General features: G+C 39.4%; 1 protein-coding gene across 3 annotated transcripts in view; it reads left to right on the plus strand.

The window, feature by feature from the left end:
• Positions 1-14,822, plus strand: part of PLCG2 (phospholipase C gamma 2) — a 55,771-nt gene that overhangs the window by 5,148 nt on the left and 35,801 nt on the right. For all 3 annotated transcript variants that reach the window (XM_063410514.1, XM_063410513.1, XM_063410515.1), the window contains 2 exons: positions 11,473-11,613; positions 14,196-14,289. In XM_063410514.1, the coding sequence (XP_063266584.1) occupies positions 11,473-11,613; positions 14,196-14,289 (235 nt within the window). The remainder of the gene's footprint in view (positions 1-11,472; positions 11,614-14,195; positions 14,290-14,822) is intronic.

The following is a 14,822-nucleotide window of genomic DNA, read 5'->3' on the forward strand; positions in this document are numbered from 1 at the left end:
TACAGTGCTTGCATATGATTATATGGTAACATTTTTAAAATTATTGTGAGCATGAATTACTCTACAATTGCTAAATAGTGTTTGTCCTCAATAAATTAATTGAATAGTTTGTCTGAAGTGCCAGAATCATTTATTGGTCTGTTGAGGTGTGGATTTTTAGAAGGTTTTGGGGTTTTTTTTGGTAACTACATGATAAGTAAAAACCTATTGGTCTGTAAGGTTGCAAAGACAGGCACCGAGAATTTGTATGATTTTGGGATTGTCTGAGCAGTTTCTCTTCATGCTCCTGACTTAAAAATATTAAATCTCTGCTACTGTTTCCATTGATTCCTGTCTCATTCCTTGTGGAGACTGGACCTGCAACTGGAAATGTGATATAGAGGAAATAATGACTTGTTTTTATCATTGGTGGTGAAAATATGGTCTCATTCAGTATTCTGGGGAAAAGCAAACAGGTCTGGACACCCAATTAACAGGTACTCTGGATCATAATCTTTAATTGCCCCTGTTTCTTACCTGACAAATGAGGCTAATTATCCTTTCCTATTATGATGTGTGTGAATGCAAGTACAAGTGCATTGCTGGTACTGTGCCAGAAAAGAATCCTGAGAGGGCGTGTAGAATTCAGTGATGAGAGCAGTGCTTGAATATTGTTTAGCAAATAAAGCCTGGGGTTTGCACACAGAGCAATAAGATTAAAACACGGCAGAAAACGATCATTCAGTGAGGGAAAGAGACTCAGAGTTCTCTGACTTTGTGTTGAGGTCTTGTCATGGCCATTTGCCCAGAGGGGACAAATTTAAAGCTGGACAGACTGTGCATTCCAGATGTTGGGCTCAACTTTTTCAGTCCTGTCTTGTAATCACCTTTTATCAAAGCTTTCTGGGGGTGGTATGTGTTTGTGATAATAAATTAACTAGTTTGCTCTATGCATGGATTTCAATGCCTTTAAAAGAAGGTGAATGTTGTAATTTGATTCTTAAACCTGGGTGATCCAGCAGGATAATGATTTGGCTTCCAGATGCACAGGCAGTCATTGCTGGAAGAGGGAATATTGCTGCAGACCTGTGACTTACCCCAAATCTGCCTTTCCACAAAAATTGTAGTGCTGTAGCAGCGTTTTTAATTGAGCAACACTTCAGTGATGTGTAACGATGGGAACTTTAGGTCTGAAAATATGCCCTAATCTAAAGCACAAATATGCAAAATATTGTTTATTGTTTTAAAAAGCAGTGAATCTGTCCCAAAAAGCTGTATTTGCAGGTATTGTTCCAGAATATGGTATGAACAGTTGTTCCAACTCACCATGAACTGTATCTGGTCTACCAGAAATGAAAGTCACTGCAGTTTTAATTTGCTGACAGTGTTTTTGCTGAAGAGGAAGGAAGTATTTTATTTAGTTAGTTATTTGTATGTTGCTGTTACTTCTTTTGAGTGAGACTCAGGCTTTCTTTTTGCTTGAAAAGTGGAAAAATGATGGATTTGAAGCTTCTCTATTTGATAATTGAATAGAGCAGCCTCTTGAATATGGATGTGTATATGAATGACCTCAAATATATGCTGGTGGATTGTCTTGGCTTTGTGACAAATAAACCCCACATTTTTGGTTTTTGATTTTTTTTAAAGTCACTGAGGGTAGAGAATTATCATCTCAAGTATTATATTAATACACTTATGCTGTACAAAACCTAATATTCATGATGTGATCTTAATGGTTATTTGTGTGTGTGTCAGTCCCAAAAGAATTAATATTCAGTACGAATGGCAAAGTTAAGATGGTTTCCTGTTTTGTGTGTGCTATTTTAACTCAAGTTTGGCAACTGCTCTTTACAGAAGGCAGAAAACTCAATGTTTGCATCTGCTATGGGTTTGTGTTTCTAAATCAGATAGTGAGGAGAGTTCTTTAACTTTGGGACACAAAAATAGGCTGCTAATAGATAGCGAAGATGGGGTCCAACTTTTACACTTTATTTTAATACTCTCCCTTTGGAGATAAAGAAAGAAAAAGGGGTTTTTTTCTCTCCCTAACTGCCCTGTGTAGTGTTGGGAATTTTGGATATCATAGTGCTGATTTTCTTGCTGATGGACTGTAAATGTTTGAAGAACACTCAAATTCCTCTAAGCCAGAGTTGATTATAATTATTACAATGACCTTTTTCAAATTTGGTTAATATTATTTTGGAAGTGATTTAAGTTAAGCCTCACAATAACAAAAAGGCAGCTACTCTTATTCTGGAATAAATTGACCAGGGCAAGGGAGAGATGTAGGATTAGCTATACTTGCATAAATATTTACACAACCCCGTGGGCCCAAAAGTGGCACTGCTCTGTATTTTAAATTGCATTGCTCATGAAAAAGCCCCTTTTGTTGAAAACTTGCCAGCATATCTGTATAGAATAGAGAGAAAGAGTTGGTAAAATTAAGGCTATTTCCTGTCCAGTGCAGATGTGTTTCTCTGGATGAGAAACTTCAGAAAACTCTTCAGAAAACTCTTCCTAGATCCAGGTCTTTGATGTGGGAAGAAGTGAGGATTTACAGAGCGTAGGAAATCTGGTTTAAACAGTCTCTGTCTTCATTGTGTGGTTCAGACCATGCAGTGTCCAAGGACTGGAGATTTTACATTGACCTTTTGAGAGACTTGAGTTGCCATATACCAAAGGAATTTTTAACAGAAAGGAACTTGGGAGAAACCTCTGTATTTTCCCTTTAATGAAAGAACACAGGCTGTTTGTGTCCTTTAGAGAAAGAGGTGTTATTTCAACAGTAGATCCAAAGGCACTGGATTTCTAACTGTGCATGACACAAGTTTGGGGTGATGTTTTCACAGCCCAGTGTTAAGCAGTTAAATTCCAAGGTGAGTCTCACCTGTCTACCCAGATAGGCATTTGAGAGAATTAACTTATTTTTGCTTGAGAGAAGGGAAGTTTGGTTTCCTTGTACAGAGGGATTTGATTTGCTTGTTTAATTTGTAATGAACCCTTTTCTTGCAGAAACAAATCCCTGCCTGCTGGGTGGGTAACTGTGAAGCTGTGCCTTGCCAGCACGGGCTGTTGCAGTGTGTTGCCTCCTGATGGTTCTGTGTATTTTTATTGTGTATTTAATCTTTACCACTGTGTTTGGGTCACACACAACCGGGGCTGGTTCTCCCCACCTCAGATTGTCCCAGGCCACACCGTGGAGGGGGTTGTGCACCCTGGGACAGCAGTGACAGGTAAAGGGGACAGGAGAGGTGGCCAAGGGAGGGCAGGGTTTGCCAGGACTCTGCTGTGTGACTGACACCTGGGGTTTGCTGTCTGAGAGGACATTCCAGAACTCCCAAACAAGGCCTCCCAAATTGTGCTACAGCATTTATATGCACATGAATAAATTAGGGGCCCAAAGCTGTGATATTTAAGCTCTCAGAGCAAGCAGGTGGCGAGGTGTAAAAAATATGGATATTCCATTCTTTCTCAGATGCAAAGTGCTTTCAGGACAATTATTAAGGGAAAGCTCATGGTGGCTACAGTTGGATTAGTCACTGGAAAATGTGTGAGTTTCTGCATATTCTTCCAAGAATGCCTTGAGTGAAGGGATGATTCACAGCCAGGAAATCTGTGGTGCCATCCTTGAATGTGCAAGTGTGTGATTCTCTGTAATACAAGCATGCTCATTTCAAGGAAGATTCTATTTGGGGACAGAAGATGATTTCTCTGTTTCTGAATATCTAGGAATTTTATTTTATTTTTGCGGGAAGAGGTGACCTGCTTTTGTAAAATTGTATAAACCATATTTTAATCCCTTAATTTTTGGAAAAGAAAGCTCACCTGCTTTTTTCATGTTCTTTACTTAATGCAAAAGACTCCATAATAAAAATATCTAGTGATAATTTAATTGTGCAAGCTCATAACAAGAAATAGGTTTAAAGCATCAGAGGGCCATATTTACAAAAAGTTATATAATGTATCAGCTGTGAAACTGCTTTTTCTGTATGCAGAGCGAGAGGTCAGGGTGTAGGTAAGGCTGAAAGAGAAAAGGGAAGAGAAATGTTATAAATTTATTCTGAAAACTTTCTCAGAGGCTGAAGTACCTGGACTGGGGAGTGGCAGAGATGCAGACATCATGTCAGTGTAATTGCAAAATTTCAAAGCAGGGGAATAAAGGCTGTACTTAAAATGAAGCTTTTGGTGCTCATGGCACACCACAGTACAACAACAGCCATTTCTATTTTCTGCACCCCAGACCTTTATTAATGCAATAGGACTATATTCTATCATTTTTTCATTTATAACAGAAACCTATGTTTGACAATGCATAACGTTATTTTAGAATTAATGTGAACTGCTCATTTCGCACTGTCTTGCTGCTCTAGTTTTATGTGTAATATTTTCCCAGAGTTTGTAGGAAAAAATGACCACTTTTTAAACAAATTTGCCATCTCAAGGTCATTTAGCATTACTGATTTTTCATTTAACCTACAGAAAAGAGTTATCAAGTGTTAAGTTCACTAGAGATTTTCTTCCCTGCCGAAAAGGGGAGATTTTACAGAACTTGTTGTCTAAAACATGATTAAAAACTCAAACATAAAATGAAGTTGGATGTTTCACAGGTAAAGGGAATGTAGAAACTAAAAACAGACTTAGTAAATTCATGTTAAAAGTAGAATTAGAACCTGTGGAGCTGCTCTGTTTTTTCTCAATCTGTAAGATTGTCCTGGGCTTCCAGATTTTGTTACACTGCTAAGCAGGAATCGCTGGTTTCTGCCAAATGTTTCACCTGGATATTTAATGATCAAAGCTCATTACAGAAGCAGTTCATCTGTAATAGGGTCATGCAGATAACAGCAGCAGGTCAGGCCATATTGAATTGACAGGGTGAGGGGAAATGCAGGGATTTGTAGTTTAATTTAATGGCAACCTTCTGTGTGTTGCCACAGGCAGTGCTGTTCTACCTAACAAGGGTCAGGGTTTTTTACCTTCATTGTTTTATTTTGTGAATTTTATCCAGCAGCATCTTTCCCTTGAAATTAGATTTTGATAATGTTGTTTTTAAAATCTTTGCTAAAATGACCACCAAAGAGAGCAAATTTTGATGCTGTGCATCCTTTTGGCTGTCAGATACATTGGAGAACTTCAAAAACTAACACCTAAGAGAGTGTTCATGCATGTGGCTCACATTCTTAAACATTGATTTTTTTTTCCTGTATGTTAAACGGCTCATTCATTTATTTAGTAGAATTTTTAATATCAGTGTAAATTTGTAATGTGGTAGGAAACTTTTTTTTTCCCATTGGAGAAGATGGTATAAACATTTACAAATCTGTACCTCCCTGGGAGAAGTGATGAACACCTATATATTCTGGTGAGGAGTGTGCAATGAGTGCTTAATTTGGCTTGAATACTGGACTTGATCTTGCTGATTTCTAATAGGGACCTTTGTTTTCCTTACTGTTAGCAGAATTTTTGTCTGAATTGCCTCACTGTTTCAGACTTAAAGAAATAAATAATCTTAACTCGGATTGAAAACCCTGAGTCTCCGTTCTGTCATTTGCTTTCTATATTCTGAATACTGTTAAAGAACAATATGTCATTGCAAAGTGAATCCACTTCTTGCTCTTTATGGAGTGACTTCACAAAGGAACATTAAAATTCACTTTTTTTGTGTGTGTGTGTTTTGAAATGGCTGTATTTCAGTTGTTAGCCAGGGGATCTTTGTGTAAGTGTTCAGCTGAGTACATGAAGCTTGGTTTCTGTGGTCAAATGAAAAAATGAACATGTGTAGCCTCTAGCTCTTTTCAAATAATGTCTTCCCTTTAGCAGCTCAGTTCTGCAATGTCTGATGCTAACTTACAACAACCAGACTTCCTGTCATGGCCAGCCAGCAAAGCAGGGATGGAATGAACTGCACAGACCTCAGCACCCCTAAACTGGTTGATCAAAGTGAGTGTGGGTTGTAGGTACTCCATCCTTTTCCCAAAATCAGGACTATATGCCAACATTTTTGTTTTGTTGCATGGAGCAGAATGTGAACTTTTATTTTACATATGTAAATTTTACGCTATACTTACGCCATTTGGTGGAGGTGCCCTGTATTTTTTATATTAAAACTGTAGCCAGGTGCACAGCCCCTTGAATTCAGAGCTCAAACTGGGGAGCACTGTAACATGCTGCTGTACTGAGGAATCCAGTGAGAAGTTATGAATTTAGTAGCAATTTGTTGTTACTGTTCATGCCAGTACCGTGTGACCAGATGATGTAAAACCCTGTGGGTTTAAAAGGTGCACTTCTCTAAACCTTGTGTCAGTCACTGAGCTAAATCCCCAGAGGACCCCTTGGAAAGGTACTCACGGGTGCTTTCTCAAGGTGCACCACGCTGTCTCTCACGTTTCATCCTTGTAACTGTGTTTTCAGAAGTTTAGTGGCTTGTCTGTAATGACTTCCTTGGGCTGCTGAATGTCTCAGTAAACACCTCTGTTTATATGAGCTGAATTACTTTCCCTGCCACATCTGCACTGCCATGCTGCAGGACATTTCTGCTTTCTTGTGACTTTGTCCTCCGAGGGAAGCCTCACCTTGTTCCCTCTAGAGTCACATGTGATTTGTGTTTCATTGCTGCTCTGAAAAAAGAGGCTGTTAAAACACACCTTGGGTAGTTAATATTTAATTCTGCAGAAGTGAGAGCAGAGCCGTTGTCCTCACCATGAAGTCCATTTGCAAAGGATACTAAAGGCTTCCTTCATTCACTGGGCCCTCATTTGCACACAGCCTCTGTTGCAGTGGGCAGTTTCTGCCTTTCTAAAATGAAACCTACTTTGGAATATTTTGTAATGCAAATTTTTGGAAAAAAAAATCTGGTTCTGAGTGTAGAATGTTGCTATACGTATATACACATGAAAATGGAATTATATTCATAGAGAGAATGGCCACCCCATGTCTTAGTGCACACAGCTCGGGTGATCAGAGTCCCTTATTTTCTTCTTCAAAACATTGGCAGTAGTTTCCCTTAGGCCTTCTTGAGACTTACTGAAATAATGCTCACAGCATGACTTCTAACTCTGTAAGCATCCTCTGAATCTCCCTGTAGGCTTTGTCTTTTCTCCCATTAAGTACATGACTGAGCTCTGATCCAAGCACCATTTGTGGCCACAGACACTGAAGGACTCCTGGGGAATCTGGGCTTTGAATCAGGAGTGTTATTTTACAGAACTCTATAGTCCATAATGGCAGATTCAGATAAACTTTTACACTGTTAATGTAGACTTTTCTATTAAGGGTACCTTGATGGATTGACAGCCTCTAAGGTTTCTTGACCCATGCGTTTATATACCATTAGCCTGATTAAATTAATTGACAGCCTAACATTAATTGACTTGACCAAAGGTGTTCTTGCAAACCCACCTTCCTCCAGTGAACTTGGGTGGGCGCTTCCAGCTCACAGAAGGTGCAGTGTCTGGGTTTCAGCAGGGTCTGTTCCCTAACCCACCTGTCTGTTCAGGTGCTGGGTGGTTGTGTTCCCACCCAGAGGTGGCTGGTGGGTGACCATTGTGGTAGACAGATCCAGAACTTCTCTCTTTAAATAGCAGTACTGGTTGTTCTGTCCTGGAATGAGGAGCACAGTGTTGTTACAACAATGTAATGTTTTTTTCCCCCCACAGTTCTCCTCTTGACATAGTTTTCTACCTTTGGTTATCTTGTATCACGTCTTCCCCTCAGCTTGCACAGCACCTGCTGTAGTGAAATGCAGGTTCTGTTTTACCATCTACCTCCGAGTGTGAGTGGAGGAAATGTAAGAGGAATTTGTACCTGCAAGTGTGTGACTGAACATGATCACTGCTGCTGGGTTATCTGAATGGAGATCAGTGGAGATGCTGAGGATCAAAAGTTTATTGTTAAGTTCATGGCAGTAAAGAGCTCTGTCAGGTGCCCTGGAAGGCACTGAGCCATTAATCTGTGCAGTATTAGGGAAAGTAGCTGTGTAGAAGTGTAATAATCCACTGAATTACTGATTTGCCAAACAACACTCAGCAACAGGAGCTGAAGTTGGGAACTTCGGGCTCTGAACTGCCTCGAATGCTCGTCCAGATCAGAGCCTGAGACAGGGTAATTGAAGGTGCCTTGGAGTCTGGTCTCCTTAAAGAACCACTTGAGGGGGTTGTCAGAATCAATCCGTGACTGATGAGGCTGCTAAGGAGATCCTTTCAACCTGGGGAAATAGTCACCTAAAGGAAAGGATGAAATGTAAACTAATTGCGGGTTTCAGAGTGGCACTAGAGTTCTATAAACTGGCTGGGGACTGGCTGTGCTGGGGGAGTGCTCTCATTTTCTTGCTGCATGTGAATCAATTTCTCTACGGGGCATACTTTGATTCATGTTTCCTTAGGAAATGTTTTAATCTTCTTTCACCTTTCCTGTGCAAATTGCACCTGTAAGTATACTGGATTTGATTTAACTCTGCAAGATGCATCCATCCAGGTCTGTGCTTTTTTTTTTTTGGGTGTATCAGGCCCCAGGAATATGTGTCTGTGAAGCCAGGGCAGAGTATGGCTCTGCAACTTGCATGTGGGATTGAGAAGGAGGAAAGCTCCAGTACTTGGAAGCAGTACAAAAATAGTGTCTGAAGTGCTGTGCCTGCAGTTCTGGCATAGGTATGAGATTACATTTTAATTGTTCAGCGACAGATTGTGCTGTAAAAAGTTCACAGTAACGGAGTAACAACTAAATTGGTACAGTTGATTTACTAATCTGAGTCTGAAACGTTGCAAGCTTTTCCTAGCCTGCTCCTTTCTCAGTATAATTGGAATTAACCACTCTGGAGTTACTGGGCATCTCGTGGAGGGTGCCAGGCACCTCCAGACTACCTGTGGAGGACGCAGAGCTCAGTGCAAGACCAGAATTAATGCTTGGTATTCATATTTCTCCTCCTTTTGATTCCCTACATTGGCTTTTATTTCAGTAATGTAGAGTAATACGTCCTAACCAACACTATGAAATATCATTAGAATACATACAGGTAGTTTCTATTCATTTTCTGAAATGGTAATGTGTATTATATCTTTATTTCTGTAAAAATCTAAAGAATGCTTAACAGAACTTGCGTTTTGTACCTGTTTTATTTATTTTCTAAGGAAATGTAATGATATCTTGCCCAAATTTTGCAGGATGTATAGAATATGTTGCCTGAAAATAATAGGGATGTTAAATTTGAATTTGAGTTTTTTAATAGAAATATTTCTTTCTCCTCTCCTTCACCCAATTTTGTTCTCTTGCTGAGCCAGTCCTCTATTTCCTGAATGTTCAGCAATTAGGGTATAGTGAAACTCTTTCTGAAAAAGCAGTTGAGAAGCAATAACAGGTCTGTGCATACAAAACTCTTTGTGCCACGATGTATATACACACAGGTTCATGCAGGAAAATGGGATGGTGGGGTTAAAAGGCTGTAAAGCAAGGAGAAGGACTGTAGTGAGTGTGTGTAACTGAGGGCAGACATTGGGTAAGTTTGTGTGCTTATTTCAGAGGTCAATGTGAGGTAACAGCCCCTGGAAATGACAACAGCAATGCAGGTTGTGAAATCTCTTTTATCACTGCTTCTAGTTTGTACTTTGAGAGGGCCTTTTGTTGTGTAGTTCATGTGTGTGGACTTAAAGGAGTCTGAAAGGGAAGGTGTGATTCACTTCGAAGTTAAAACTGGGTTTTTCAGCAGGGATTTGTGGGTGAAGGGGAAGAAGAAGAGGGTTGCACTTACCAATGGTTAGAATGAGCCAGCCTGGTGTGCAGTCCCATGCCATTTACTGCAGCCATGCAACCTCCTCCCCTCTCCATTTGGGTACTTTCTATGTCTGCATTCTGATTCTTCTCTGTTGATATTCATGTAAATTTGTGGCTTAAGATGAACATTTTTAGATGGTGACATTTAGGATGGCAATTTGGATACATCTTTAGGGATCCAGGTGAGACTCTGAGTGGTAAGGGGATCAGAGTCATTATTAGGAGCTTTTGGTTCCTTGTTGTTTGAATTAGCAATTATTATTTAATTATAATTAACAATTATTTATTTTAGGAGTTTGCATATAAATTAGGGGTCTTGACCAATCAGATGTGCAGATCTTAGGAGATGTTTTTGTGGTTTGAGAGGGAGGCTGAGACATTAAAACCTCTACCTTGAGAATAATGATGCTTGGAAAAATTAATTAAAGAAAGATGCTTGTATCCTATGATTAGTTCAGGTTAACCTTTGAGGTCTCATTTTCACAGTGTAATTGTTTAATGACTGTGAGAAAGGAGTGTCTGGTAGAAGTTTGGATACTTTGCAGAGAATAAGAAGTTCCAAGATGAATTAATGTTTCATTATCAGGATTTTGTTGATGAACTTCCTTGCTTGTCTGTCCATGTTGGCATCATAGAAATGCAGCATTACACAGGTGGAAGCTTTACCATTGTTCAGTTTACCCTTGTCTGGCAGCAGAGCTCCTGTTTCATTATGTTGGCAATGGTCTTCCTTTACTGATGAGGTGCTCATTTAAAACAGGGGGTTTATATTGTGACATTCTTAAATGCATGGACAGAAACCCTCAGCTGTTTTCCCTGGATCTTGGCAGGTCTGATAACATATTTCAAGAGCAGCCATGAAATGTTTCTCTTCTCTCTTCGTCCTTTAGCTCGTAAGTCAAGACTGTCCAGAAGTGGAAAGAGCTGTTTATTCCTCTGGTCCACAGGCACAGCAAAACCACTTCCTTGGTTTTCTAATAAGTATCTTATCTTGAGAGCACACATATTTCTATTTCAGTGCTGTCTCACTCCTGTTCTGCAGGCCCTGTAGCCAGGGTTTGAAAGAAGGGAGCTGTCTTGGAAAAGTGTGTGCTAGTGCAGGGTTCCTGTTCTGCTGTGCTGCTGTGTTCTCTGGAGAGCAGCAGGTGAAAGTGATACAACAGGTTATGTTAAATAACACACATCTCTCTGGAGCTGGCTGTGAGGAAACTCCCAAACATTTTAATTATTAAGCTCAATTTTCTCTTTATACTCCAAATATTTTTCTTGAAAGTACCAGTGACTGTACTAGCTGACAAGGTTAGCTGGCTATCTAAGATATATGTGGGTGGGTTAGGTGGGTAAAGTAGAATTGTATCTTTTCTTTTTTGTTTTTGAACAGTTGTCATGGCAATTGGAAAATTACTTGCTCGGAGTTAATGCCATTTGTGAAATCACATTTTCTGTGACCCAAAGGGCCATGTGTATTCACCTTGTCCATGGAAAATCAGTGATAGTGAAATAATAAAAATATGCCAGGTTATTTTTCTTCTTCTGGTACTTTTCCACTGTTGTCTGTTACTATTTATTTGTGGATTTGTGGATTGCAAGCTGACAAAATTTGTACTTCTTGTCCAATACAGATCTGCATTTATATATATAACTATTTTATATGTGTGTGCATGCTTTGAGTTATCCATCTTCCCATTTCAGGCTCTGCAGTTGTACTGACTGAATGTTGTTTCCTTTCAGTGGATCTGATGGAAATAAAAGAAATTCGCCCAGGAAAGAATTCCAAGGACTTTGAACGTTGCAAAGCTAGGCACAGAGAAGAACACTGCTTTACTGTTTTTTATGGCACCCAGTTTGTCCTCAACACCTTAAGTTTAGCAGGTACTTTTATCTTTTCTTTCTTTCTTCTTTAAAGCTATCGATTGAACAATTCAAACACATTGATAGAACAGGAATGCACAGAACACTGTGGTTTTAACTTCTGCAGTTCAGGAGTGCACCAGATGCTTCAAATCTGGAGCCAGACCTTTTACTCAGCCCTTCTTGTCTGTGCCCTGCTGCATTTGGAGTGTCTCACTTTCAAGTGGCGGTCGTGCCAGTGTCATTTCTGATTTTTTTCTAGCAAGGCAGACTTTTGCTGGTTAAATAACTGCAGTAAGGTTTTCAGCACTGAAGAGCAGAGGTAACATTGCCCTCTTTAAAGACAGCTGTTCAGCGTGGCCAGAATATTGTCCTAACACTTTTAGTCTGGCCAAAATGATTTTGGATATAATTGCCATCAAAAGTTGCACTGCAGCTGTATCACAGAGATTTTCCGATCGTTTATGAGCAATTGCAGACTAATTTGGAAAAATGAAGTTTTAGTTTGGGTTGTGTGCATATCTGATAACACTAAACCTCTTCTAAATAAGTACTAGGGGACCATAAATAAAATAGGGAAAGTGATAAATTTAAAATGAAGAGATCTGTGTGAAACAAAGAGAATTTGTACCCTGTATCTGTAGAAAGGGTTGGAGCACTTTTTATTACAGGCAAGATTGTCCGGGGTCAGAAACCCAAAGATTTTGAAATGAGAAGAGATATGAATTTTTACAGTACAGGCTGAACACAATTTCTAACTACTTGAATTTACAAAGAGATTTCTTTTCTAAAAAGTTTGTAATGGGTCGTTGCTTTAGAACCATACAGACAATTTGTGTGGAGTCATAGATCTCTCTGTCCTGAGCAGGAGCATGCTTACCCATTTAAATCTTTAACTTAATTGTAAAATGTTAATGTGAGAAAAGGGGAGTCCTTTGTAAGTGTTTAAATACTGACAGCTTTTATTGTTTTATTATTTATGGGATGGATTTCTTCTAGATTGCAGTATTACAAGACAAGTTTTTTGCAGGTAGATGCTTTTGAAATGAAAGACTGCTTGTGACTAATCCATTCTTAGAGGTCTTTAAATAAGTTTTACCATTGTTGACTGAAGTCTGTGAAAATTTTAAGTGGCTGTGCTTACGTGCAGCTGTGCCAGGGACTTCAGCTTGATTTCCTCTGACAGCCCCCCAAATCCCTCCCCCATGGCAGTGCTCAAAACAGGCTCTGCCAGTACTTGGAAAACACTTGGTACCATGAGCTGTTGCTGTCATGCTGAACTGCAGAATAACATGATATAACTTTCAGTTAAGGGGGAAATCCTTTTCCTTGTTGAAAGGCTTTGTCGTGGTTTCTTAAAACAATATAAAAGAATTGTTCTTTGAAGGGAATGGTAGCTATCATAAAGGGCAGAATTGTCTTGGGAGAAGAATTGGTTTGGCAGTGGTAGTGGGTGTTCTTTCCAGAATTGTAACTAATTGAAAAACATTTCCATGGGGAGCTGAGGCTGGGCTGCAGCTTCATCCTTGGGGGATAAAGCATTGTTTGAAAGTACGTTTAAATAAAATGTAATCTTCACCTTTTGAGAAACTGGTTTGCTTTGAAGGCTGATAAAAGATTTCAGCTCCTGTGTGAAAATAATTTTTCAGAGCTGGTTTAATTGAAGAGTGCCTTCATGAAATTTCAGAGCCAGCCTGCTAAATCAAGGGGGCTTTGCCCAGCTGGGGGCTGTAAAGATCACATCTCATGCAAGGTTCTTTCAGCTTAGCTGGTATTTCCTAGGGAAAGCTGTGCCCAGCAAGCAGTTCCTCATCTTGCTTCTGTTGGGTTGAAGAATTATCAAATGCAATAATAATAAATGATGAGAAAGACTCTTCTGGTTTGGGAAATGGAAAGGCAAACTAAATTTTAAGCAAAGCAAAGCACTGATATACTAATTTGCAGGGTTGGGAGGAAGATGTACCTGGCTTCTAGCTAGGCCACATAAGGAATTTTAGACCTTTTTTTTGACTTGTGTTAAAATGTTTTATATATGCTACACCACTTTTGTACATTGCTCCCTTTCTGTTTGTCTTGCAGAAATTTAGTCTGGAACAATCTGTGTTGAGAGGCACGGTTAAGATAAATAGAAGGTGATTGTGTCAAAAGCCAGTATATTGCAATTTTGTTGTAGGTTGCTGGGAATATAATGAACCAGCTTTATGCTATAACAGTACTGAGTTGTTTTGCCTGTGCCCTTCAAGTTGCTCTGATCTAGGTCCTGGGCTTTTGCCACTTTGGAGACAGAAGATAAGAAAATGAATTTTGGTTGTGTTACCACAGGAGCTCAGCAGTAGTTTTATAGTGTTTATGCTGAAATATTGAAATTTTTCTACTCTGATAAACAGTCTTCTGAAAGCAGGTATTTTTTGTCAGAGCTTACCTACTCCCAAATTTATGCTGTTTTTCAGTAGTTTCATTTGTAGCAACATGAAGCTATGCAATGAGATTTATCAAAGAGGAAGACTAGCAGCTTTGTATACTAGAGTTTATCTAAACAAGTTATATCTTGGTTTTGTGTTGATTTGGTTTTGATGTTTACCATAGCATATTATTTTTTTCAGCTGACTCTAAAGATGATACTGATAAATGGTTGTGTGGCTTGAATATCTTGTATCAAGAAGTCATGAGTGCTCCCACACCTGCAATCACAGAGAGGTATGTGGACATATTTTCACTTTGTGAGACTGGGAATTGAAAGGGGAAAATCTGAATGAAATTTCTAAGGTGTGACAAGTGGTGCTTGCCAATTACTAAGAACACTTTTCAGTTAGTGTATGACACTGAAACCTCACATGGAAATTCTCAATGTCTGTTTTGCTACATAGGTGCTCTGGAGTCACTCTCTGCTTCATACACTAATGTGAACTTGCAATTCACCTTGTTCTGTGCACCCAAAACAAAATCTCTTCATGAGATCACAAGTGCAGCTGGTGTTTGTGTGTTGGCTTCTTGGAAAATTCAAGTCAGCCATATGAAGGTGAAACTGCACCTTTATCCTTCAGAGGATGTTGTGTGTGAAACTGCTCAGGCTCAGATTGCCAGTTCTGTGGACAAGGTTTCAGTAATGTCTCCATACCCCATTGCTTTTCATCACTGCTGGCATTTTTGTTTGTGGCCCCTGCTGGTAGTGAGGATATGCTCTGCCCTTGCTTGCTCCCTGCCCAAATTGTGGCTTTGACACTGGTGTT

The sequence above is a fragment of the Prinia subflava genome, chromosome 13 (assembly GCF_021018805.1).
Source record: "Prinia subflava isolate CZ2003 ecotype Zambia chromosome 13, Cam_Psub_1.2, whole genome shotgun sequence".
Lineage (NCBI taxonomy): Eukaryota > Metazoa > Chordata > Aves > Passeriformes > Cisticolidae > Prinia > Prinia subflava.